The 24,854-nt window shown below is 41.3% G+C and overlaps 1 protein-coding gene across 2 annotated transcripts in view; it reads left to right on the forward strand.

Moving 5' to 3' along the window:
• Window positions 1–24,854, forward strand: part of TSPAN2 (tetraspanin 2) — a 65,038-nt gene that overhangs the window by 16,362 nt on the left and 23,822 nt on the right. For both annotated transcript variants that reach the window (XM_007535577.3, XM_060201832.1), the window contains exon 2: window positions 391–493. In XM_007535577.3, coding sequence (XP_007535639.1) covers window positions 391–493 — 103 coding nt within the window. The remainder of the gene's footprint in view (window positions 1–390; window positions 494–24,854) is intronic.

Here is a 24,854-nt window from a genome sequence, read left to right on the forward strand (position 1 = left end):
TTGGTGAGAAGGGCCAAAGTGGCCAGAGACAAACATTAAGGCCAGGGTCAGATTCCCTCCAGGAGGAATGTTATTGGCACATTCTTCTTGAGATTCCTCTATGGCTGGGCTGTGTGTGCCCCATAGGCACACACAGAACTGCAGGACAGCCTGGCAGAGTGGGGAATAATCTAGATATGGAACAGGAGTCACCAGTTCTAATATCAGGTGAGTGGCTTGGAGGGGGGGTACAGGGGGGAGGAGAGCAGTGAGGCAGGAGGTATATCATGTCACCTCCCTGTGAAATCCAAAGTGATTTCTAAAAGGGTGTCCCTGTCTAGTACTCAGCCTACTCCTGAGTTCCAGCACCTTTCCCCTTCCCTCCTGAACTTGATATTCTTTGCTTTTCAGCTGGCAGGCTCTGCAGTCATTGCTTTTGGACTATGGTTTCGTTTTGGAGGCACCTTCAAGGATTTCTCATTAGAGGACAAAAGTCCCGAGTATTTCTATGTGGGTGAGTGACACTTCCTTCCCTGTCAGCAGTATGTAGGGCTGCCTGGGAGTTTAGTACTGAACTTGACCTAGACTTCTGCAGGAGGGAAGGGACTGAGGCAGAGAGAGAAGACAAAAGCTGAGCCTTCATAGACTTTTCCAACTTGAGGGTGGGGGCATCAGGCTGGTCTAATAGAAGGGCCCACTATTTATCCTTCTGCTCTCCAAAATCAAGGAGGACCCATGTGGGAAGCCTAGCCTATCAAACTTTGTTCAATTACCCTAAGAGAAGAAACCCAGAATGTAATTGCAATTCATGTCCACCAAAGAATTAGAAATTTTCCTTTTGCCCCCTGTAGGAGAAGGATGAGTAGTGAAGGACTGTGTATGTAGCCTCTTGTGCTAAGATAATGTTTTCAGGAGCTGAACCTCTCCCCTGGGTTCAGGTTCTCTCTCTCTCTCTCTCTCTCTCTCTCTCTCTCTCTCTTCACTCTCTCTCCCTTCTTCCCTCCCTCCCTCCTATGTGTGGTCCTGTCTGCTGCCTTTTCTCATTCTTTAGCTGAACACAACTGGGCACTAGAGTTAATCCCATAGCTATGGTACTTGTCCCATCTGACAGGCTGGTGCAAGGTGTGTGCCAGTCACATGTCATATCAGCTGCCTTTGTGAGCTCTGTAGTTGGGGAGAAGCAGAGCTCTGCATCTCGTTTGCTCCAAAGGATCTAGAGTTCAGAACCCACTCAAAGCCAGAGACTGGGCTGTTCAGTTCAAGCCCCCAACCCCACCTACAGGGGAATCTTCACAAGCAGTGGAGCAGTGCTACAGGTCTCTCTCTCTCTCTCTCTCTCTCTCTCTCTCTCCCTCTCTCTCTCTCTCTCTCTCTCTCTCTCTCTCTCTCTCTCTTCCACTCCTCTTTATTCCTATCTCTCATTCTCTATCAAAAACAGAAATAAAAGGGGAGAAAGTTACCACCAGGAATAGTGGAATTGTACATACACTGAGCCCCAGTGACAGCCTAATATGGGGAGTGGGGGACAGTTGCTCACAGGTAGGTTACCTCTTCCTAATGTCCTTCCTACATCACCTTCTCATGGTGGGCGGGGGGAGCAGTCATGTCAGGAAGAACACATTTGGAGAATAGTAACAGAAAACCTACTAAAAGATGTGTAACTTTCTACCCTTCATCAAATCTTACAGACTTATACAATATACCTAATTATTTTAAGTTCCACTAAGAAGTAATGTGGCCTGTTTAATTGTGGTCTACCGTAAAGGATGCACCCTAATTTCAGCAGTATATAGATCTCAACATTGATGAAATGTGATAAGAAAAAAGAAAAAATGCTGGAGATAAGGAATCTCCAAAATTAGTTTGAGGTCAGCACTACCATCAGGGACCCAGGTTCTTTCAGTCTTTCTACTCCCATCACCCCAAATGCCTTCCAGTGCTTCCCCTTGAGATTATAAAATAGCTAGTGTGGCTCTAAGCATCATGTCTTCAATCAGTAATTTCTTAATTCACCTCATTGCAAGTCTAGGATTAGTACTCACCTCGGGAACACAAGTTGATGTCTTCTGGATCCATCTTTTAGCTCTGTTCTACCCTGGCTGCATTTGTGGGCACATTTTCTATGGGTGTGATAAAATGACTACTGGAAGCTACATGCAATCTCCTGATAACCCTGGCAAGAGACATATTCAAAGTCCTGAGTCTTAGCTCTCATTAGCAATCTTGGGTCCAGAACCCAAATCCAAACCAGTCATTGTGGCCAGCTGCTCAGAAAGGCCCTCCAAAAGAGGGAAAAAAGAAGTCCCATAGCATATAGCTCTTTTTAAGAATGAATAAAACCTTTGTCAGGAGTGGCCTGACACATGTCTCCTTACAGTTAATTGGCCAGAATGGCATTGTGTGTTTATTCATAAGTGAATCACAACCAAAAAGAGATTTGCTGTGATTGGCTCTCCATCAAATCTTACAGACTTATACAATATACAATAATGGGGAGTCACCCTGAGCCTGGGGAGAGGCCTAGGCTCCACCAAATGACCTCTGACACTTGTACAAAATTAGAGCTTTGTTACAAGGAAGAAAGAGAGAAGCCTATCATAAAATGCTTTTTCCATAGCTCACATGCCTAAGGCTTCAGAAGCTGCAGGTTTAGTGCCTGGTACCACCTTATGCCGGAGTTGAGCAATGCTCTCATTCTTTCTTTCTTCTTTCTCTCACAATAAATAAATAAAGGCATGCTGATTTTTTTAAAAATCAGTATAAAAAAGGCACATTCATAATATTCTCCCTTTCAGAATATTTTCTGGTTCTGAAAACTCCCTCAGAAATATTCTGCCTCCCAGAGCAGATACCCAAGTGCCCCAAGACCAAATTCAGCCTATCCCAGTTCTTCACCCTCTCTAGAAACAAGTGGGCCCATCCTAGGGGGTGCACAGAGACAGGACAGTGAGAGAGAAGCTTCTCTAACCTCATTTGGCAGATGTCCCAGGAGCTATTTATTTCATAATTATTCCCTGTGAAGATAGTCTGGAGTTACACACCAAAAAAGCATAAGAATATTGTCTATACCCTCAAGTAGATTTGAAAGCACTCTTAAACTTGACAATTTAAACTATAATGTAAACAAGTGTTTAAGCAAATGCCATGTGATTGATCTTTGCAAGGAGTCCATCAGGGTCATTTTAAGCAGGGGTAAAGCAAGAAGGAGCTGAGTTAAGTCAGCTATAGCCAGTGAAGAAGAGGAAGAATGAGTACTTCAGACTTCAGGCAGAAGAGTGTGATTAGCAAACCCAGGATGGGCAGAAGACTCTTACTGCCCAGTAATAATAGACTCAGGTAGGGGAAGAAGAAAGGTTTGAAGTATTGGGAAGGGTAACAAGTATAGAGGATTGTGAATGCCAGTGTTGGTTAACTTCGTAAGCATTGAGAAGCTAGTTTAGGTTTAGGAGACGGACCTGATCTGCGCTGCATTGTACAGAGATGATTCTGGCAGCAGTGGAGTGAGGGGGGAGTCCCATGGTAAAAATAAAAAAATAAAAATAAAATAAAATAAAAACATGCTGAAATAGTGATATAGTAGTTAGGATGTAATCCATGGTGGTTACAGTGAGAATTGTAAAGAAGGGAACAGAAAGATAAAAAGCTTTATTAAACTTAAAGACAGAAGAAATCAAAATGGAAAAAAAGAAAATATATCAGCAGAAGCCTAGCACTGGTAGTAATTCCTGAATTTCAGGCCCAAACCTGAGTTACAGAAGTAAGAGGTCCTGAACAGTTAGAAGGGCAGACATGTGGAGTTGGGCATGGAAGCCTCTAGCTGCTGGTCCAAAAACAAAGCACTATAGCAGTTTCATGGGTGCAGTTTTGGATTCAACATGAGAACTCTTTTTAGTGATTAATGAATCAAAAAACTGAGCAGATGAGAATAGACTGTTGTTTCTGTCAATATTTAACCACTAATGTAGCCAAAATCAAAATTGGATAGGTATCAACTCAGGAGATTCCTGTGTTGAGGAGGGTGGGAACTAGCTCCATGCAAACATTCCTGATTCTCTCTCTTTTTTATAAAACCTACACCAAATAATAGGAACTGTGACAGATACAAGAAATGTCCTATCTGTGTGTAGCACTACAAGTCCACTGCTTCTGGTGGCCGTTTTCTTCCATTTTATTGGATGGGACAGAGATAAATTGAGAGAGAAATGTGTGAAAGAGAGACAGACAGAAAAATACATGCAGACCTGCTTTACCACTTATGTAATGTACCCCTTGCAGATAAGGAACCAGGGGCTTGAACCCAGATCCTTGAGAAGGTCCTTGTACTTAGTACTATGTGAGCCATCAGCTGGCCCCTGACTTTTTTTTTTCTCTTTAACCTCAACACTGCTTAGCTTTGCCTTATGGTAGTGCTGGGGATTGAACCTAGAACCTCTGGTGCTTCAAGCATGACAGTTTGTTGCATTGCCATTGGTTGCTATCTCCCTACCCCTGTCAAGACTCTTAATTGAAAAGCATAGAAACCCATTTCAGACTGTCTTGAACAAATCAGAGATTTTTTGATTCACATAAACATTAAGTCCATGGTTAGTCCTGGTCTTAGGAATGCATGTGATGTCATCAGAATTCATTCTGGAGCTGTCTCTTAGGTCGGCCTTCCTCTGGCTCCATTCTTAGGTTTTCTCTGGCTGTGATAAAATGGCTGCTGGCAACTGCAGACCCAACTCCCAATAACCCTGGCAGCAGAAGCATATACTTCTTTGATTCCAGTAGACACATCCAAAGTCCTGAGCACAGTCTCAGGCAATCATGGATCCAGATTCCACTCCCAAACTAGCCAGTGTAGTCAACTGCTTGTGACTGGCTCATGACTGAACCAGTCCATATGGCAGAGTCTGAATCTTAGCTTATTCACGAAGAGGGTTTTTGTCTACTCTTATTTCTTCCTCAGTAATTTCTTATCTCAAAGTCAATTCTGGGGAGCTGTTAAGAACGTTTTCATAGGGGGAATTCCGGAAGATGGCGGACTGAGAAGCTGCTAGTGGCTTGAGCTCCAACAACATCTACTGAAAACGGTAGGATTTTTTGCCTTTAGCAAGACAGTCAATAAGGGGTTCTAGCAGTGACACCAAGGAAGTGACTGTAACTCAGTTTGGGTTGGAAAATAGAGTAAAAAGAAAAGAAAAAATATTTTTAATTATTATTCTTGAAGCACACCCCTGACCCCCTCCTCCCCCAACCAGTCCCTGGGAGCCAGAGATCTGCTCCTACCAGGCTCCCCTGCTGAGCTTCTTTCTTTACCAAGATTCCTGTCCTACCAGGGGGTGTCATTCCAACTCCAACTCTATTCCTTTCTGAAACCATTGGCCTTTCTTCTTTCTAAGTGGCCAATTCCAGCTACAAATATTCCACCAAGCAGAGCCTTACTCAGACAGGGAATGATCCCCAGAGTTTTTTTTGGTTTTTTTTCTCAATAATCAGCTGTCTCTGCTCAGGGGACCGGAGGCAATCTGGAATCATCCAAGCTGAAGACAGAACAGGTTTTTTACTCTGTTCTATTTTATTATCAATACTAGATAAACATGTATCCCTTTCCCCCTCTCCTTCAGGTTGACCAGAATGAACTCTTAGTGTATTTTCCATTGCTAGGGGACTGGATGTCTTATCCACTGCTAAAGTAACTTGTTTCACTCTTCCTACCTCCCCTACCCACTCTCCCTGTTGCCTAGCTAATTAAATAATAATAATAAATAAATAAATAAATAAATAAAAACTCTTTCCTTTCACTGCTCTTTTATTAATGTTCTTTTTCTTCTCTTTTTTCTCTCTCTCTCTTTTTTTTTTCTTCTTTTTCTCATTCTTGTCACCCTTTCTTCCTTCCTCCTTCGGCTTTCTGATACACATTTGATACACTGATACACATTTGGGAATTATTTTGGGGAAGAAATCTAACTCAGAGTGGACTCTCTCTGTGTGTATCTTTGCTCTACTTCCCTTTTCTCCTCTAGCAACTCCTAGAATATACAGTGGATAAGATATTTGCATAACTGATTATTCTTGCTATTCTTGTCTATTCTTGTCCATTCCTGAGGGTATTGTTTGTTTGTTTGTTTTACTTTATTAACAATCAGCTGCCTCTGCTCAGGAAGCTGGAGGCAATCTGGAACACATTTTTTACCCTGAATATAAAAATAAGAAACACATAAATTTAAAAAAATGGGTAGATCAAAAACAAACAAAACTGCTACTCCAATGAATGAAGACAAGAGCCCAGAAGAAACTACAAATCAGTCAGAAGTAACCATAAATAAGAAAAGTATGCAAGCAATAATAAACTTATTAATCACAGAAATGAAAACAACATTGGAGGAAAGGAAAGGCAGTATTAGGGAAACAACAGTTGAGACCCCCAAGGAAAATACTGATTATCTTGAGGCAATTAGAGAACTGAAAGCTGAAATAGCTGTAATGAAGAAAAAAGCTGAAGAAGGGAAAGCAGACTAACAGATGCAGAAAACAAAATTAGTCAGACAGAGGATGAGTTAGAGAAAACGAACAAAGAGGTGAAAAAACTCAAAAAGAGATTGAGAGACACTGAAAACAACAACAGAGACATATGCGAGAGCCCAGAATGAAAAAGGGTTTCAACAAAGGATAATATATCCTGCTAGACTTTCATTCAAACTAGATACAGGGATCAAAACCTTCTTAGACAAACAAGAGTTAAAGGAGGCAACCATCACCAAACCAGCCCTGAAAAAGGTTCTAAAAGACCTCTTATAAACAAGAACATCACTATAATACTTGCAATATATCAGAGCAAATAAAAATTTGTTGAACAATGGCACTACAATACATTAAATCCATAATATCAATAAATGTCAATGGCTTAAACTCACCCATCAAAAGGCACAGAGTGGGGGGATGGATCATAAAACATAACCCAACCATATGCTGCTTGCAAGAATCCCATCTGACACAACAAAATAAACACAGACTTAAAGTGAAAGGATGGAAAACTATCATACAGGCTAATGGACCACAAAAAAGGGCAGGAACAGCAATTCTCATCTCAGACACAATAGATTTTAAATTAAATAAAGTAATAAAAGATAGGCAAGGACATTACATAATGATTAGAGGATCAATCAGCCAAGAAGACTTAACAATTATTAACATCTATGCACCCAATGAGGGGCCATCTAAATACATCAAGCACCTACTGAAAGAACTTCAAAAATACATCAATACTAACACAATAATAGTGGGAGACTTTAACACCCCACTCTCACACTTAGATCAACAAAGCAGAGAATCAACAAAGATATAAGAGAATTAAATGAAGAGATGGACAGACTAGACCTCTTGGACATTTTCAGAGTCCTTCACCCCAATTAACTGGAATACACATTCTTTTCGAATCCACATAACACATACTCAAGGATAGACCACATGTTACGCCACAAAGACAGCACCAATAAATGCAAGAACATTGAAATCATCCTAAGTATCTTCTCAGGCCACAATGGAGTAAAACTAACATTTAAAATCAAACGGAAAATTATTAAAAATCACAGAATTTGGAAACTAAACAACATACTCCAAAGAACCACTGGGTCAGAGAGTCACTCAAGCAGGAAATTCAAATGTTCCTGGAAACAAATGAAAATGAAGACACAACCTATCAAAATATTTGGGACACAGCTAAAGCAGTACTGAGAGGGAAACTTATAGCCATATAATCACATATTAAACAACAAGAAAAAGCTCAAATGACTGACCTTACTGCACACCTCAGGGACTTAGAGGAAGAGGAACAAAGGAACCCTAAAGCAACCAGAAGGACAGAATCACTAAAATTAGAGCAGAAATAAACAACATCGAAAATAAGAGAATCATACAAAAGATCAATGAAGCCAAATATAGGTTCTTTGAAAGATTCAACAAAATTGACAAACCCCTAGCCAGACTCACCAAACAAAAAAGAGAGAAGACTCAAATTAATAGAATTGTAAATTATGGAGGAGATATCACAACTGACACCACAGAAATCCAGAAAATCATGTGAAACTTCTATGAAGAACTATACGCCACCAAGCTAGAGAATCTGGAAAAATGAAACAATTCCTAGAAATATATGCCCTTCCAAAACTCAACCAAGAAGAACTACAAAACCTAAATGCACCAATCACAGACAAAGAAATTGAAACCATTATTAAGAATCCCCCCAACAACAAAAGTCCTGGACCATATGGCTTCACAAACGAATTCTACAAAACCATACTTCTTAATCTTTTCCATAAGATTGAAGAAACAGGAATATACCCTTCCACCTCCTATGAAGCCAACATCACCCTGATACCAAAAGCAGATAGGGACACAACAAAAAAGGAAAACAGACCAATATCTCTGATGAACATAGATGCCAAAATATTAAAAAAGATCTTGGCCAACCGGATACAGCAGCACATCAAAAAAATTGTTCATCACGACCAAGTGGGATTCATCCCAGGAATGCAAGGCTGGCTCAACATCCATAAGTCAATCAATGTCATTCACCACATCAATAAAAGCAAAGCCAAAATGCACATGATTATCTCAATAGATGCACAGAAAGCCTTTGACAAAATCCAACACCTATTCATGCATAAAACTCTACAAAAAAAATGGGAATAGATGGGAAATTCCTCAAGGTAGTGGAATCTATATATAGCAAACCTACAGCCAACATCATACTCAATGGACAGAAGCTGAAAGTATTCCCCCTCAGATTGGGGACCAGACAGGGCTGTCAACTATCACCATTACTCTTCAACATAGTATTGGAAGTTCTTGCCATAGCAATCAGGCAAGAGGAAGAAATCAAAGGAATACAGATTGGAAGGGAAGAAGTCAAGCTCTCACTATTTACAGATGATATGGTAGTATACATAGAAAAACCTAAAGAATCCAGCAGAAAACTACTGGAAGTTCTTAGGCAATATAGCAAGGTGTCAGGCTACAAAATCAATGTACAAAAATCAGTGGCATTTCTTTATGCAAACACTAAATCTGAAGAAGAAGACTTCCAGAAATCACTCCCATTTACTGTTTCAGCACAATCAATAAAATACCTAGGAATAATTTGACCAAAGAAGTGAAAGACTTGTATACTGAAAACTATGAGTCACTACTCAAGGAAATAGAAACTGATACCAAGAAATGGAAAGACTTCCCATATTCATGGATTGGAAGAATAAATATCATAAAAATGAATATTCTCCCCAAAGCCATATACAAATTTATTGCTTTACCCATCAAAGTTCCACCAAGCTTCTTTAAGAGAATAGAACAAAAACTACATTCATTTATCTGGAACCCGAAAACACCTAGAATTGCCAAAACCATCTTGAGGAAAAGAAACAGAAATGGCAGCATAACACTCCCAGATGTCAAACTATATTATAAAGCCATCATCATCCAAACAGCATGGTACTGGAACAAAAATAGGCACACAGACCAGTAAAAGAGAATTGAAAGCCCAGAAATAAATCCCCACACCAATGGACATCTAATCTTTAATAAGGGGGCCCAGAGTATTAAATGGAAGAAGGAGGCTATCTTCAATAAATGATGCTGGGAAAACTGGGTTGTAACATGCAGAAGAATGAAATTGAGCCACTTTATCTCACCAGAAACAAAAATCAACTCCAAATAGATCAAAGACCTGGATGTTAGACCAGAAAGAATCAAATACTTAGAGGAAAACATTGGTAAAACACTTTCCCACCTACACCTCAAGGACATCTTTGATGAAATAAACCCAATTGCAAGGACGACTAAAGCAAATACAAACCAGTGGGACTACATCAAATTGAACAGCTTCTGCGCTGAAACTATTAAACAAACAAAGAGACCCCTCACAGAATGGGAGAAGATCTTCACATGCCATACATCAGACAAGAAACTAATCACCAAAATATATAAAGAGTTCAGCAAATTTAGCACCAAAAAAGCAAATTACCCCATCCAAAAATGGGCAGAGGATATGAACAGAACATCCAAAAGGCTAACAAACGCATGAAAAATTGCTCCAGGTGGCTGATTGTTAGAGAAGTTCAAATAAAGACAACACTGAGATACAACCTCACCACTGAGAGAATGTCATACATCAAAAAGGTCAGCAGCAACAAAGGCTGTGGGGACAGAGGAAACCTTTTGCATTGCTGGTGGGAATGTAAATTTTTCCAGCCTCTGTGGAGAGCTGTCTGGAGAACTCTCACAAGACTAGACATGGACCTTCTATATGATCCAGTAATTCCTCTCCTGGGGTTATACCCCAAGGACTCCATAAGCCCCAACCAAAAAGAGGTGTGTACTCCTATGTTCATAGCAGCACAATTCATAATAGCTAAAACCTTGAAGCAACCCAGGTGCCCAACAACAGATGAGTGGCTGAGAAAGTTGTGGTATATATACACAATGGAATAGTATACAGCGATCAAGAACAATAAACCCACCTTCTCTGACCCATCTTGGACAGAGCTAGAAGGAATTATGTTAAGTGAGCTAAGTCAGAAAGATAAAGATGAGTATGGGATGATCCCACTCATCAACAGAAGTTGAGGAAGAAGATCTGAAAGGGAAACTAAAAGCAGGACCTGACCAAATTGTAAGTAGGGCACCAAAGTAAAAACCCTGTGGTGAGGGTTAGACATGTGGCTTCCTGGGCCAGTAGGGGGTGTGGAGTGGGTGGGTGGGATGGGACACAGTCTTTTGGTGGTGAGAATGGTGTTTATGTACACTCCTAGTAAAGTGTAGTCATAAAAATCACTAGTTAATTAATATGAGAGGGGGAAATTAACTGTATGTCTCGAAGTTTTTAAAACACAGACCGAGTCTTTTTAATATATAGGATGTATATTTGATATGCGGACTCTCTCAAAAGCCTAGAACAAGTAGATCAGAAACAACCAGTGGCACAGCTATATACAAGATACTGGGTACTATACAGCAAACCCTAATAAAAGGACTTTTCAAAGTTAACCCAATTACCAAATAATGTGATGATAACAATAATTATCCATTGTCTTTTTGAACCCTAAGACAGCAGGAACCTCACATCTCCACTATAGAGCCTATATTTCCCCCAGTCCTGGAACCTTAGGATAGGGTCCACTTTCCTGCATGCCTCTCCCAATCCATATCAAGTAATATTACATCTGCCGATCGCAACCTAATCAACACAACGATTGCCACCTCAACATGCTTCAGCTCAGACTGTGTCCAGAGAATTCACGTGTGGAATGACAACCGTTCAGATTCATTACTCGGGTGAGACCTTTCCTTTCATAGTATTCTCTAATTCCATCCCAAGTGGTTCACTTTCTAACAAAGTCCCAAAACCTAGATATAGACCAGGTTCTGTGAGAGAGAGCATATATTCACATGTATCCATAAACTAGCGCAAAATATATACCTGAAAGCAGAAGTTCACTAGAGTTTGCAGTGAGTACCCCCCCAACACTTCATCTCCACTATTCCAACCTTTGGGTCCATGATTCTTCAAAAATTTGTTTGGCTTTGTATGTTAACTCTCTTTTAAGCCACCAGGTTCCAGATGCCATCAGGATGCCGGCCAGGCTTCCCTGGACTGAAGACCCCACCCTACTAGTGAAAGAGAGAGGCAGACTGGGAGTATGGATCGACCAGTCAATGTCAATGCTCAGTGGGGAAGCAATTACAAAAGCCAGACCTTCTACCTTCTGCAACCCACAATGACCCTGGGTCCATTCTCCCAGAGGGATAGAGAATGGGAAAGCTATCAGGGAAGGGGATGGGATATGGTGATTGGGTGGTGGGAGTTGTGTGGAGTTGTACCCCTCCTATCCTATGGTTTTGTTAATTTATCCTTTCTTAAATAAAAAATAAATTTAAAAAAAAGAACGTTTTCATAGCCCTAGGCAGAACAAGGAAATTAAGAAGCAGTGAAAGAGGTGAGTGGGGTGGGCAGGTTGGCAGCTCTCTGTGGTGCATTCAGCCCAAAACCAAGGCTGTGCTCTCTTATTTCTATGTGCTGCCTTTCTAGACAGTGACAAATAGAAGAAAGTCTTTGTGAAGTTAGAAAACAAGTAGTTCTAGCAATAAATTAGAAAGAACAATACACATTTTTATTAGTGATTTAACATTGATTTATAAAATTACAATATGAAGGGGTATAACTCCATACCATTCCACCACCAGAGTTCTGAATCCCCAATCTCTCCATTAAAGCTATAGAATTTTTCCTAAGGTTGCAGGTATGGGTTAACTATTACCTCTATAACTATATGTCTATATTTATATGTAGTTGCCCATTTTTTAAGGTCCCATCTTCTTTTCCTTCTAAATCACACATAAACCTATTACTATATCCAAATGTTCCTCTCTGTTTCTCTCTCCAGGTCCTGATGGAGTTGGAGTTCAGAGCCCTCTGGTCATCTTCCCCCTATCACTTCTCCCCTACTGAAGTATGGATCAAAATCAATATACACATTCACAGAAACTAATAATTCTTTTCTCAATAGCTAAATAGCCAGATAGGAAAGATACCTGTTCTATAGCAACAGAGAGAGAGAGAGAAAGAGAGAGAGAGAGAGAGGAGAAAAATACCCTGGGAGACCATTTTTGAACCAGCACAGAAAATAGTGTCATGTGATGGGACTTTACCAAAGAATCAGGTCCAATTTTGGAAAGTTGGGGAGATGGCACAGCAGTAGTATACAGAACTTGCCTACAAGAGGGTCTAGGTTTGATCCCTGGCAACACCACTAGCCAGAGATGAGCACTGGTCTGGTCAAAACTAAAACTTAAAAGGAAGCAGACCCAGCATTTGAAAAATCTCACTTCATGTCATGTGTCCCTTGTTCACTGATCTGTGTATTTTCTTTTCAGAATAGGTTCTAGAGCAATGGACCCTTTAAACTCTTATCGGTGAAGAGTGTTGGCAAACAGGCTTGACACATTCAAGTGACTCTTAAAGAAATACAGCTTCCAGGCATAGAATGTCCCCATTGAGAGGAATCTCAAGAGACATGTGATCTAGTCCCCTGCTTCTGGGCAGCTGACTGCCACACTTTGTAGAGGAAATCTGTCCATAGTTGGGGGAAAGCTTCCTCCTCTGGGATCCTTGGTTCTTCTCCTTCCATGACTGAAAGAGGAACCCTTTCTATACTTTACATGGGCAGGGAGCAGTATGGAGAGAACCACATGCCACCCTCTCACCCTCATAATGAAATGAAGACTTAGAGCTAGGGTGCTCTGACAGCCTGCCACCACTGTTCAGTCTTCAGGATCTATGATTCCAGACCTAGACCTGGCAGCCAAGTCAGGGTGTGTTTACTCTGGCTGCTAAGAGGAGAGAAAGAAAGGCTTGAGAAGTGTGTAACTGCAGCAAGAAAGACTTAGGTATCCTGGTTTCCTACACCCTCTGTACTTTGTCTCTTATTGTTGTTGTTGTTTTCAGACAGAGAGATACCACGGCACAAAAGCTCCCTCCCATGTTGTGGGGACCAGGCTAGAAACTAGGTCCAATGCGTAACCAAGCAGTTTCACTATCCAAACAAGCTACTTTGCCAGCTCCCCACTTTAGTCTTCTAATAAACTTGTGGGAGAAACCCCTTTCAAATTCCACCAACCCATCTCCCTATCTTCCTGTTACAACCCATCTCAAGTCTAGGACTGACTTTCAGAGAAACAGACCTGCAGGGCAGGCCCGTTCTTTCTAGGAGTGTGGTGGAAATCAATACCCCCAGTACTCAGAAGGCCAGTGGACAGTGAGGGCTCAAGCACATGAAGTCATGTCTGTAAACACTGGACATGAACAGGTTTCTCCATGAAGGGGTTGCCCACACAAACAGCAGGCTGCCACCATCCCTTCCTCTTGAACTAAGAGTCCTGGAGCCTGGCTAGAGCTTTGGCTGGATGTTATGTGCACAGGACTCATTCCAGTGTTGAACGTTGAGAGGTTGGCTTGCCTCTTTCAAAAATCTGATTCATTATGGTAATATTTTTTGACTTCTTGATTTTCAGTTGTGCCTAAACATTGTAACTGCACCCTAGAGATGTATTCATTGTTGAGACAATTTCTCCAAAACAATTTTATTTATTTATTGATTGATTGATTGATTGAATAGTGACAGAGAGAGAAGTCGAGGGAGAAGGAGAAAATAGAGAGGTAGAGAGAAACCCATAGCACTGTTTCAGCTCAAGTGAAGCTTCCCCCCTGTAGTTGGGGACTAGGAGTTTGAACTCAGTTCTTTGGACACTATAATATATGTGCTTTACCAGGTGTGTCAGTGCCCAGCCCAACCCCAAAGTATTTTTACAAGAAATTAGAGTCAACAATAATTGTCATTAAGGCTTAATGGGGTTTACCTGCATCTTGGTTGGCAGGCCTGGATGTCTAGCTGCTAGTCTTAGACAATCACAGAAAAACCCAGAAACTTATCTATTGTAGGCCTCAAAAGAGTAGACTAAGGGCCCTCATGGAATAATTTAAACTGCAAAATTAACAGATATTTTTTTTTTAGCTGAGCTGGAGGAGTCACCATTCTTCTGAGCTCCTGCTGAAAATGTCACAGAGGTATGTGGGTGTGGCTTCAAGAGGTGATAGTTTACTTGGACTAGGTTGCTTCCAGGTTTCGGGGATTACAAATTGTGCTGCTATGTCTTGCATGTACAAATATATTTTTTGATGGGTGTGTAAGTCCTTAGGATATATCCCTAGGAGAGGAATTGCTGGGTCATAGGGTAGGTCCATTTCTAATCTTGTGAGCATTCTCCACAGGGATTGGACCAGTTTATAGTCCTACCAGCAGTGCAAAAGGGTCCCTTACCTCTCCTCCCCTTGTTCAACCTCTCAAACATTTGTTCTTACTATCTTTTCTGATGTATGACATTCTCACTGGAGTGAAGTGATATCTCATTGTTGTCTTTATTTTCATTTCTCTGACCATCAATGATGGAGCATTTTTTCATAGAACTGTTGGCCTTCTGGATCTCTTCCTTGTCACCAAGGAAGAGATTCTGTTCATATACTCTCCACACTTTGGATGGGGTCATTTTGTTGTTGTTGTTTTTGTTTTGTTTTGTTTAAGAAAAGAGACATTAACAAAATTGTACGATGGGGGGGGTACAACTCCACACAGTTTCCGCCACCCATTCTCCATATCCCATCCCCTCCCCAATAGCTTTCCCATTCTCTATCCCTCTGGGAGCATGGACCCAGGGTCATTGTGGGTTGCAGAAGGTAGAAGGTCTGGCTTCTGTAATTGCTTCCCTGTTGAACATGGGCATTGACTGGTTGATCCATACTCTCAGTCTGCCTCTCTCTTTCTCTCTCTAGTAGGGTGAGTCTCTGGGGAAGCGGAGCTCCAGGATGCATTGGTGGGGTCTTCAGTCCAGGGAAGCCTGGCTGGCATCCTGATGGCATCTGGAACCTGGTGGCTAAAAAAAGAGTTAGCATACAAAACCAAACAAATTGTTGAAGAATCATGGACCCAAAGATTGGAATAGTGGAGATGAAGTGTTGGGGGGTGCTCACTGCAAACTCTAGTGTACTACTGCTTTCAGGTATATATTTTGCACTAGTTTGTGGATACATGTGAACATATGCTCTCTCTCACAGAACCTGGTCTATATCTAGGTTTTAGGACTTTGTTAGGAAGTGAACCACCTGGGATGGAATTAGAGAATACTATGAAAGGAAAGGTCTCACCTGAGTGATGAAGCTGAAGGGTTGTCGTTCCACACCTGAAGTCTCTGGACACAGTCTGAAGTGAAGCATGCTGGGATGGCACTCGTTGCATTGATTAGGTTGCAATCAGCGGATGCAATATTATTTGATAAGAATTAGGAGAAGCATATGGGAAAGTGGGCCCTTCCCTAGGGTCCCAGGACTGGGGGAAGTTTAGGCTCTATAATGGAAATGTGAGGTTCCTGCTGTCTTAGGGTTCAAGAAGACAATGGATATTTACTGTTATCATCACATTATTTGGTAATTGGGTTAACTTTGAAAAGTCCCTTTGTTAGACATACAATCAATTTTCCCCTCTCATATTAATTAAACAGTGATTTATATGACTACAATTTAATAGGTGTGTACATAAACACCATTCCCATCACGAAAAGATTGTGTCCCATCCCACCCACCCACCTCTACCCCCACCCCCTGCCAGCCCAGGAAGCCGCATGTCCACCCTCCCGCTCACCACAGGGTTTTTACATTGGTGCCCTACTTTCAATTTAGTCAGATCCTGCTTTTAGTTTCCCTTTCTGATCTTCTTTCTCAACTTCTGTTGATGAATAGGATCATCCCATACTCACCTTTATGTTTCTGACTTTGCTCACTTAACATAATTCCTTCTAGCTCTGACCAAGATGGGTCAGAGAAGTTGAGTTAATTGTTCTTAGTAGCTGCATAGTATTCCACTGTGTATATATACCACAGCTTTCTCAGCCACTCACCTGTTGTTGGGCACCTGGGTTGCTTCCGGGTTTTAGCTATTATGAATTGTGCTGCTATGAACATAGGAGTACACACATCTTTTTGGTGTTATGTTGTTTTTGTTGTTGCTGCTGCTGCTGCTGAGTTTGGCGAACTCTTTATATATTTTGGTTATTATCTTTTTGTCTAATATATGGCATGTAAAGATCTCCCATTCTGTAAGGAGTTTCTTTGTTTCGGTGGTAGTTTATTTTGCTGTGCAGAAGCTTTTCAGTTGATGTAGTCCCATTGGTTTATTTTTGTTTTTATCTTACTTGTAAGTGAAGATGCCTATAAAATTTAGATAGAAAAGAGTTCTGCCAATATTTTCCTCTAATTATTTGATAGTTTCTGACCTAACACCCAAGTCCTTGATCCGATTACAGTTTACTTTTGTTTGTGGTGAAATATGGTAGTTCAGTTTCATTCTTCTGTACATTTCTTTTTTTTAATATTTATTTTATTTATTTATTCCCTTTTGTTGCCCTTGTTGTTTTATTGTTGTAGTTATTATTGTTGTTGTCGTTGTTGCGTTGTTGGATAGGACAGAGAGAAATGGAGAGAGGAGGGGAAGACAGAGAGGAGGAGAGAAAGATAGACACCTGCACCCTGCTTCACCGCCTGTGAAGCTACTCCCCTGCAGGTGGGGAGCCGGGGTTCGAACCGGGATCCTTATGCCGGTCCTTGTGCTTTGCGCCACCTGCGCTTAACCCACTGCGCTACAGCCCGACTCCCTCTTCTGTACATTTCAACCCAACTTTTCCAACACCAATTTTCAAAGAGGCTCTCCTTTCTCCATCTAATCAATTGGGCCCCTTTGTCAAAAATTAGGGGAGTCAGGTGGTAGCGCAGCAGGTTAAGCGCACTTGGCGCAAAGTGCAAGGACCAGCCATAAGGATCCCAGTTCAAGCCCCCGGCTCCCCACCTGCAGGGGAGTCGCTTCACAGGCGGTGAAGCAGGTCTGCAGGTGTCTGTCTTTCTCTCCCCCTCTCTGTCTTCCCCTCCTCTCTCCATTTCTCTCTGTCCTATCCAACAACGACATCAATAATAACTACAACAATAAAACAAGGACAACAAAAGAGAATAAATAAATAAATAAATGTAAAATTTTTTTTTAAATTAGATGTCCATAGCTATGGGACCTTACTTCTGGGCTCTCAAGTTTATTCCATTGTCTTGTTCCAGTGCCGGGAAGTTTTTATTACAATGGCCCTATATATAGTTTGAGATCTGGAATTGTGATGCCTCTAGTTCTGTTCTTTTTTCTCAAGATTGTTTTGGCAATTCTAGTTCCAAATTAATGTTTGTAGCTTTTGTTCTATTCTTTTTTTTTAAATTAATGAGAATTGCATTAAGTTTGTATATGGCTCTGGGTAGAACAGAGATTTTGATGATGTTGTTTCTTCCAGTTCATGAACATGGAATATCTTTCCACTTCTTTGTATCTTTTTCTGTTTCCTTGAATAGTGACTTAATTTTCAGTATACAAATCTTTCACTTCTTTTGCTAGGTTTATTATTATTTTATTGCTTTTGCTGCTATAGTGAATGGGACTGATTTCTGGATTTCTTCTTCTGACTTAGTATTGGCTTAATAGAATGCTATTGATGTTTGTATGTTAATTTTGTAGCCTGACACCTTACTATATTGCCTGATAATTTCCAGGAGCTTTCTGCTGGATTCTTTAGGTTTTTCTATATATACTATCATGTCATCTGCAAATAGTGACAGTTTAACTTCTTTTCCAATCTGTATCCCTTTATTTCCTTGTTCTTGCCTGATTGCTATGGCAAGAACTTCCAACACTTTATTGAATAGTGATATATATACATATATATATATATATATATATACATATATATATATATTTAATGGAATACTACTACTCAGCTATTATATGAATTCACCTCATCTTAGATGGAATTTGAAGGAATCATGTTAAGTGATATAATACAGAAAGAGAAGGATGAATATGGGATGATCTCACTCATGGACAGAAGTTGAGAAATAAGAACAGAAAGTGGGCAAAAAAAAAAAAAAGCAGAACTTGAACTGGGTTTGGTGTATTGCACCAAAGCAAAAGAATGGGGGGGGGGGAAATAGGTCCTAATGCATGATGTTGGATGAGGACTCCAGGCTGGGAGTGAGTGTTTTGCAGAAAACTGAGAATTTTTACACTGTACCAATAACTATATTTACTGTAAACCATTAACACCCTCAATAAAGAATGAAAAATAAATAAAACACACAAATAAGTAAATAGACAAGAGTTACAAGCTTGGGGTCAGTTAAAAGTGTTCCCCTTATTCACTGGGGTTTCTCTGTCTTCCCCAGAGTACTGGTGTAACTGTGAGGTGACTGAATATAAGAACATGCTGAGTATACTACCTTGTGTAATGAGACCTACATGTACAATCTGTTACTACAATCCTGAGAGTGTGAGAAGAATCAGCCTGTGAGAAGGCACTATTACACAGGAAAAATTGAGAAGGGAAGAGAAGGAAGTGTTCAGGGGCCATGCTGTCAGAATGAGAGAACAGTTGTGAGCACTGGGGCTGCTCAGGTGTCCAGTTCCCTTGATGACATACAGCAAAGAGGCACCAGACCTGGTGCTTCTGCTCTCCATGGTGAACAGAGCTATGACTAATGCAGGCTAAGTGCTTAGCATGGACTCAATAACTGATAACTGTTGTATTTCCAGAGAACCCAGGTTCTTACTTTCCACAAGAAACTAAGTCCTTTCCAATATTTCAGATATGCACATAACTGTATGTTCAGGACAAGCTGGGTTTTTAGGTGAAAAATGGTCATTGACTGACAATGTAAAACTATTGGCTTCCCAAAAGTCACTAAAATTGATAATCATGCCTCTCTCTAGTCTCTAAAAGGAAGAGCTGTTTCTATTTTTTGGCTAGGTTACTTTTTTGTTCTGCTTTATTATCACTTTATTGGGGAAATGTTGATTACAGGGGAACATTTCAACATTTCCCAAAGATAGGTGTCAGCTCACCTTAAGGAGGAACCATCTTTTCTAAAAAAAAAAAAAAAAATTATTTCTAAAAAGGAAAAATTGACAAAACCATAGGCTAAGAGGGGTACAGCTTCACACAATTCCTACACTGTATCTCCTCCCCTCCCCTGATAGCTTTCCTATTCTTTATCCCTCTGTGAGTATGGACCCAGGGTCATTATGGGGTGCAGAAGGTGGAAGGTCCGGCTTCTATAATTGCTTTCCCACTGAACATGGGCATTGACAGGTTGATCCATACTCCCAGCCTGCCTCTCTCTTTCCCTAGTGTTGTAGGGCTCTGGGAAAGCAGGGCTCCAGGACACATTGGTAGGGTTGTCCGTCCAGGGAAGTCTGGTTGGCATCATGGTAGCATCTGGAACCTGGTAGGTGAAAAGAGAGTTATCATATAAAGCCAAACAAGTTGTTGACTAATCATGAATCTAAAGTCTGGAATACTGCAGATGAAGAGTTGGGGGGGGGGGCAGTTCCTCCGTTTTGTAGATAGCTAGTAGGCCTATATTCCAAAGGGCCTATGACTATACTAGTTTTTGTTTGTTTTTTTCCTGAGCCTGTCATCTGATATGCAGGTGGATGCAAGTGATTGTCTGGGGAAATGATGTCATGGCTGGAAAAGGACCAAAAAGCTGGATCAGGGAAGAGAGTAGCTCCCAAATATGGGAAAGGTGCATAAATATTGTTGACTATAAACTCCACCGATTTGATGTGATCTGGGGCCCATAATTAGCTTAGGAGCCTATGTGACCTCTGCATCCCTGTAGATCTGAGCTCACATTCTGTGGTCATGAGTAGGAACATTCCAAGCTGCCCAATTTCAGGACCCATCTAGGAGGAACCATTTTCTAATGAATTGACGCATGCATGAGGACTTTTAAGTGGTTGCTATCTCCTTTCTGTGTCCACAGCAGTGCTTCTAGCTTTAAAAGAAGGCTCTGGAACTAAAGAAAGAAGTGGTAGAATTGTGGTCCGGGAGGTGGCACAGTGATAAAGCTTTGGACTCTCAAGCATGAGGTCCCGAGTTCGATCCCCGGCAGCACATGTGCGAGAGTGATGTCTGGTTCTCTCTCTACTCCTATCTTTCTCATAAATAAATAAAATCTTAAAAAAAAAAAAAAAGAAGTGGTAGAATTATCAAGCAATTGGAGGTGGCATATCTGAGCCATCACAAGGCCCAGAGGCTCATAGTAAAAATCCAATTTCAAAGTGTTTTCTCTTTTTCAAGTCAAGGGAAACAGGACTCAAGAAGCATAGGGGATTTGAGATATAGGTCAGATATTCACCACATAGGCAGCTATAGAAGGGAGAGTGTTGTTTTCTATGGGTTAGGTTGTTTTCGCCGGGCTGGCTTCACGGGCGGGTAACAGACGACCAGGGACTCATGGTTGAGCTGTAGGCAGTATCTCTTTATTCATGCAGGACGCAGCACAATCTAAGCCGAGCTAAGCTAAACTAAAGTACTGTAAAACTCACAATGCTGTCTTTATATATACTTGCCATGTAGGGTGGAAACAGGATGTGACATAGAGAGGGTGGAAAGAAAAGTGACTGGTGAAAATCAGAGTGTGACAAGGAGGGGGTAGAGCAGGCGAGAATCCTCTATCACTGAACCACCAATGCCCTGGAGTGCTTTATGTAAATGTAAAAGTGATTTATGTAAATAGACCAAAGCTTTGAATGGGATTAAATCTATCCCTATATAGGCATATGATTAAGCAGAAGCCAGGGGGAGCTGGCATACTATCCAACAGGAGAGGGCTCTGTGGAAACCACCTTGGAATTAAAATGTGACTGTCAACTAATTTATTCCTTCCACTGTTTTTTGAAGGTCCAAGCAGAAAAAGGCATGGTATTCTTGGAAGCCATGGGTGGTCTTCTAGTGTTCAGAGTATCATAGCCATTCAGCAGGGCCACAGAATTTGACCACATGTAGTACTTCTGATTTTCTTTCTTCCTCCCATGGGCAATGTTCCTGTGTCCCTGGGCTCAGTCACACAGTCAGAACATATAAAGACAACTTATACAGTAGATCTGGGACTGCAGAGGCAACTTCAGGACGTGTTGCTACAAAACTGGGATCTTAGCAATCAAAGATGGAATATTGTACAGATAAGCAAACTTTCATGGGGAACACATTGTTTCAGAAGAGCAAGGATTGTTGCCTAAGGGGCTAGTGAGCCTGTTGACTGTAGGTAACAGCTCTGTCTTCCTGGGTTCCTGGGCTTCTGTGCATCCCACTGCACCCCAGCCAAATTTTAGCTTTTCTTTTTCCTTGTAATTATTTGTTTGTTTCTAATCAGAGTACTGCTTAACTCTGGCTTATGTTGATGCAGGGGACTGAACCTGGGACCTCAGAACCTCAGGCATAAAAGCCTTTTGCATAACCATTATGATATTTCTGCTGCCCCAACCCAGCCTTCTAAGGCTCACCCTCTGTGGTGTATGCCAGTCTCTTAAGAGCCCATTCTCACGGTGCTCAGCCCTGCAGATACTTGGTGAATGTTTGATAAGTTCCCAGCATGGGTTTCTAAGCATAGCCAGGCCCATCCAAAGCTTCAGATCTGTTATTTGTTCCCTTTTTATCTACTTATCCAGCAAATGGAGATTCTGCCTTGTGCTAGGCATAGTGCAGGTTGAGTGAATAAGGTCTCTTTGTGAACTTAACAGAGAAACACTGCTATGTGAATCCACAAAGGCACACAATAGGAAAGAGCAAGCCAGTGACACCCCCATGTGACAGGAATATTAGGCCCAGGTCTAGACCCAGGCAGACCATCCCTCAGCTGGGACCCCAAAGAAAGTCTGTATACAGTGTCCAGGAGAAGTAGGAAGCAGTGAGTATTTTCAGCAAGCCCTCATTTTAATAAGGCACTTCTCCATGAGACACTCTGTAGGGCTCTGAATAAGGTGTTCCTGCTGCAGTTCTCCAGCCTGTTTCAGGGGCGACTCAACAAGAGTGGGAGTGGGAATGGGGCTCAGACCTCTCTTTTCAGTTTCCTGAACCCCCAATTGTAGAACAGAAGTAAAATATTATAGGAGTTGCTTTGAGGAGCCAATGAGACAGTGGAAATGAGAGAGCTGTGAAAACTAAAGACATGTTTAAAAACAATTAAGGTGTTTGGGGGCATCAGAACCAACAATAGTATTATTTTTAATATAATCATTATGACCTGTATCTCCTCCCACCCCCCGGAAATTATTCTTTGAAAGAAAAGGAAAAGGGAGGCAGAAGCTAGACTGCTCCAACAGGAAGTAAATAAATACCGCTTCTGGGGAGGAGGGACAGCAGGGTTTCCCCAAGGCCCTGAGAAAGGTCTGGGTGGTGCAGGAAGCCAGCAGCTTGGCCTGCTGCTCCAGATGGGTCAGGGAACAGACACATCTGCCCACAAACCACTGTCAGCACCCCAGAGGGGCCCCAAGCCACCCTGCAGGCCAGACCCAGGGTTTCCCCACAGGACTGGCTGCCAGCTACCCACCCTCCTGTGAATGGGTATGGTTTCCAGGTGACTCATAGGAACAACACACACACAAATGAAAAAGATAAAGTTGAGGCAATTAGCATTATTCTAAGCAAATCTAGTATCCAGGACCCATATTGTCTTCTGGCTTATCTCAGGATCAGAAAGAAAATAAGAAAAGGCTTGCCTTTGCTTCTCTCAGAACAAGAGCATTTCTGCCCTTTTCTTTCTCAGTGATAACAACTGTTCTGTGGTTTGACGTAAGTGTTCATGAACTCACCACCACAGTCAAGGCTGCTCAGAGAGTGAGAGGTTGCTGGGGGCTGCTTTAGAGTCAGCTGGGGATTTGATCCCAGCTGTATGATCGCAGGCAATCACCTAGCTTTAACCTAGTGGACACCCACTTTTTCTGTTTAAAAAGTAGAAATAATAGTGGTGCTTGCCTCATAAAGATTACATTATTAAATGTGAGGTAAGTGCTTAGAACAACTGCCTACAGGATAGTACACTGCTTTACCATGTGCATAAGCCAGCTTCATGCCTAGCCCCCATCACAATGAAGAAAGCTCTCTGTCTCTCTCGCTCTGTCTCTCTCTTCTTGTACTGGCACTTCTATCTCTGCATTTCTCTCTGTCTGCACACACACACACACACACACACACACATATGGATATGTGGATATGATTAGAAAATTAAGACTTAATTAAGACTTAATAAAGATAGCTAATATTATTATATTTGCTTCTCCTCCTTCTCCTTCATCATCTTAGCAAAAAGTACAGATTTATTTAGGGAAAGGGCACATACCAGGCAGAGTTTAAGACATAAGAAAAAGCCTGATTGCATGGAGTAGAAATATTTTTACTTAGGGAAAGGAAAAAAGGCATACATGCTCCAGTGAGAGGGCAGGCTTGACTCAAAAAAAAAAAAAGCCAATATTATCTTTTTAAAATATAGATTTAGTAGTGAGTTAATAACAGTTTACAAGATTGTAAAATTACAGTGATATAGCCCTACACTATACCCACCACCACAGTCTGTGCCCCCACAACCTCCATAGTTCTCACAAGTTTGTCTCTAAAGTCTTGAAGACAGTTTGGCTATTCCTATTTATTTATTTACAAGCTCATATGTGTTAGAAGCAGTAGTTTTAAGGAATGTTAGGAGTAGTTTTAAAAGTTCTCTTTCATGCAGTTATTTGTTAAGTGCTTTTAGTATAAGTTGTTTGTGGTGTGAGATGGAAAATTCCTTGCCCTTTCCCCTTTGAAGAACAGGACTTAATCAGTAAGCCACCGGTTGTTTACCAAGAATCAGTAAGCCACCGGTTGTTTACCAAGACCCTGCAAACAGGCAAAGCTTATCAGGGCCTTTGCACTAGGAAATTATTTTCTAGGAAGGGGAAGCTGATGGCAGGGGGATGTGGTGACCCTACCTGGCTAGATTCTATTGGTTGTGTGACTTTGCTATGTTTGAAACCAGCCCGCGCTTTGCTTTGAATGGATCATGCTTTTGCTAAGTTTGAAATGATTGGGTTTTTGTGTTCTCTATGGCCTGTTATTGGATGTAGGTTGATAAGGTGATGTGTTCCCCCTCCCTGAATGTATTCAGAAATCCTATAAATTGTGTGGTTTGAGCCTTGTTCGGGATCGAGCTTGGTGGACTGCTGCTAGCCACCATCTCGGCCCGGATTTGAATTCGTTAATAAACATCTTTGCTTCCTTGCAGTGGATGGTGGTTAATTCTCGCTCTGTAACAATATGTTTCAGTTCTCTGTATTCTACATATAAGTATAACCATTCACTAGTTGTCTTTCACTTCCTTATTTCCTAAGTCACCTCCAATTTTATCTATACATTTTGTCCCAGAGGACACAATTTCATACTCTTAAACT

Source organism: Erinaceus europaeus, chromosome 11 (assembly GCF_950295315.1).
Source record: "Erinaceus europaeus chromosome 11, mEriEur2.1, whole genome shotgun sequence".
NCBI classification, from domain to species: domain Eukaryota; kingdom Metazoa; phylum Chordata; class Mammalia; order Eulipotyphla; family Erinaceidae; genus Erinaceus; species Erinaceus europaeus.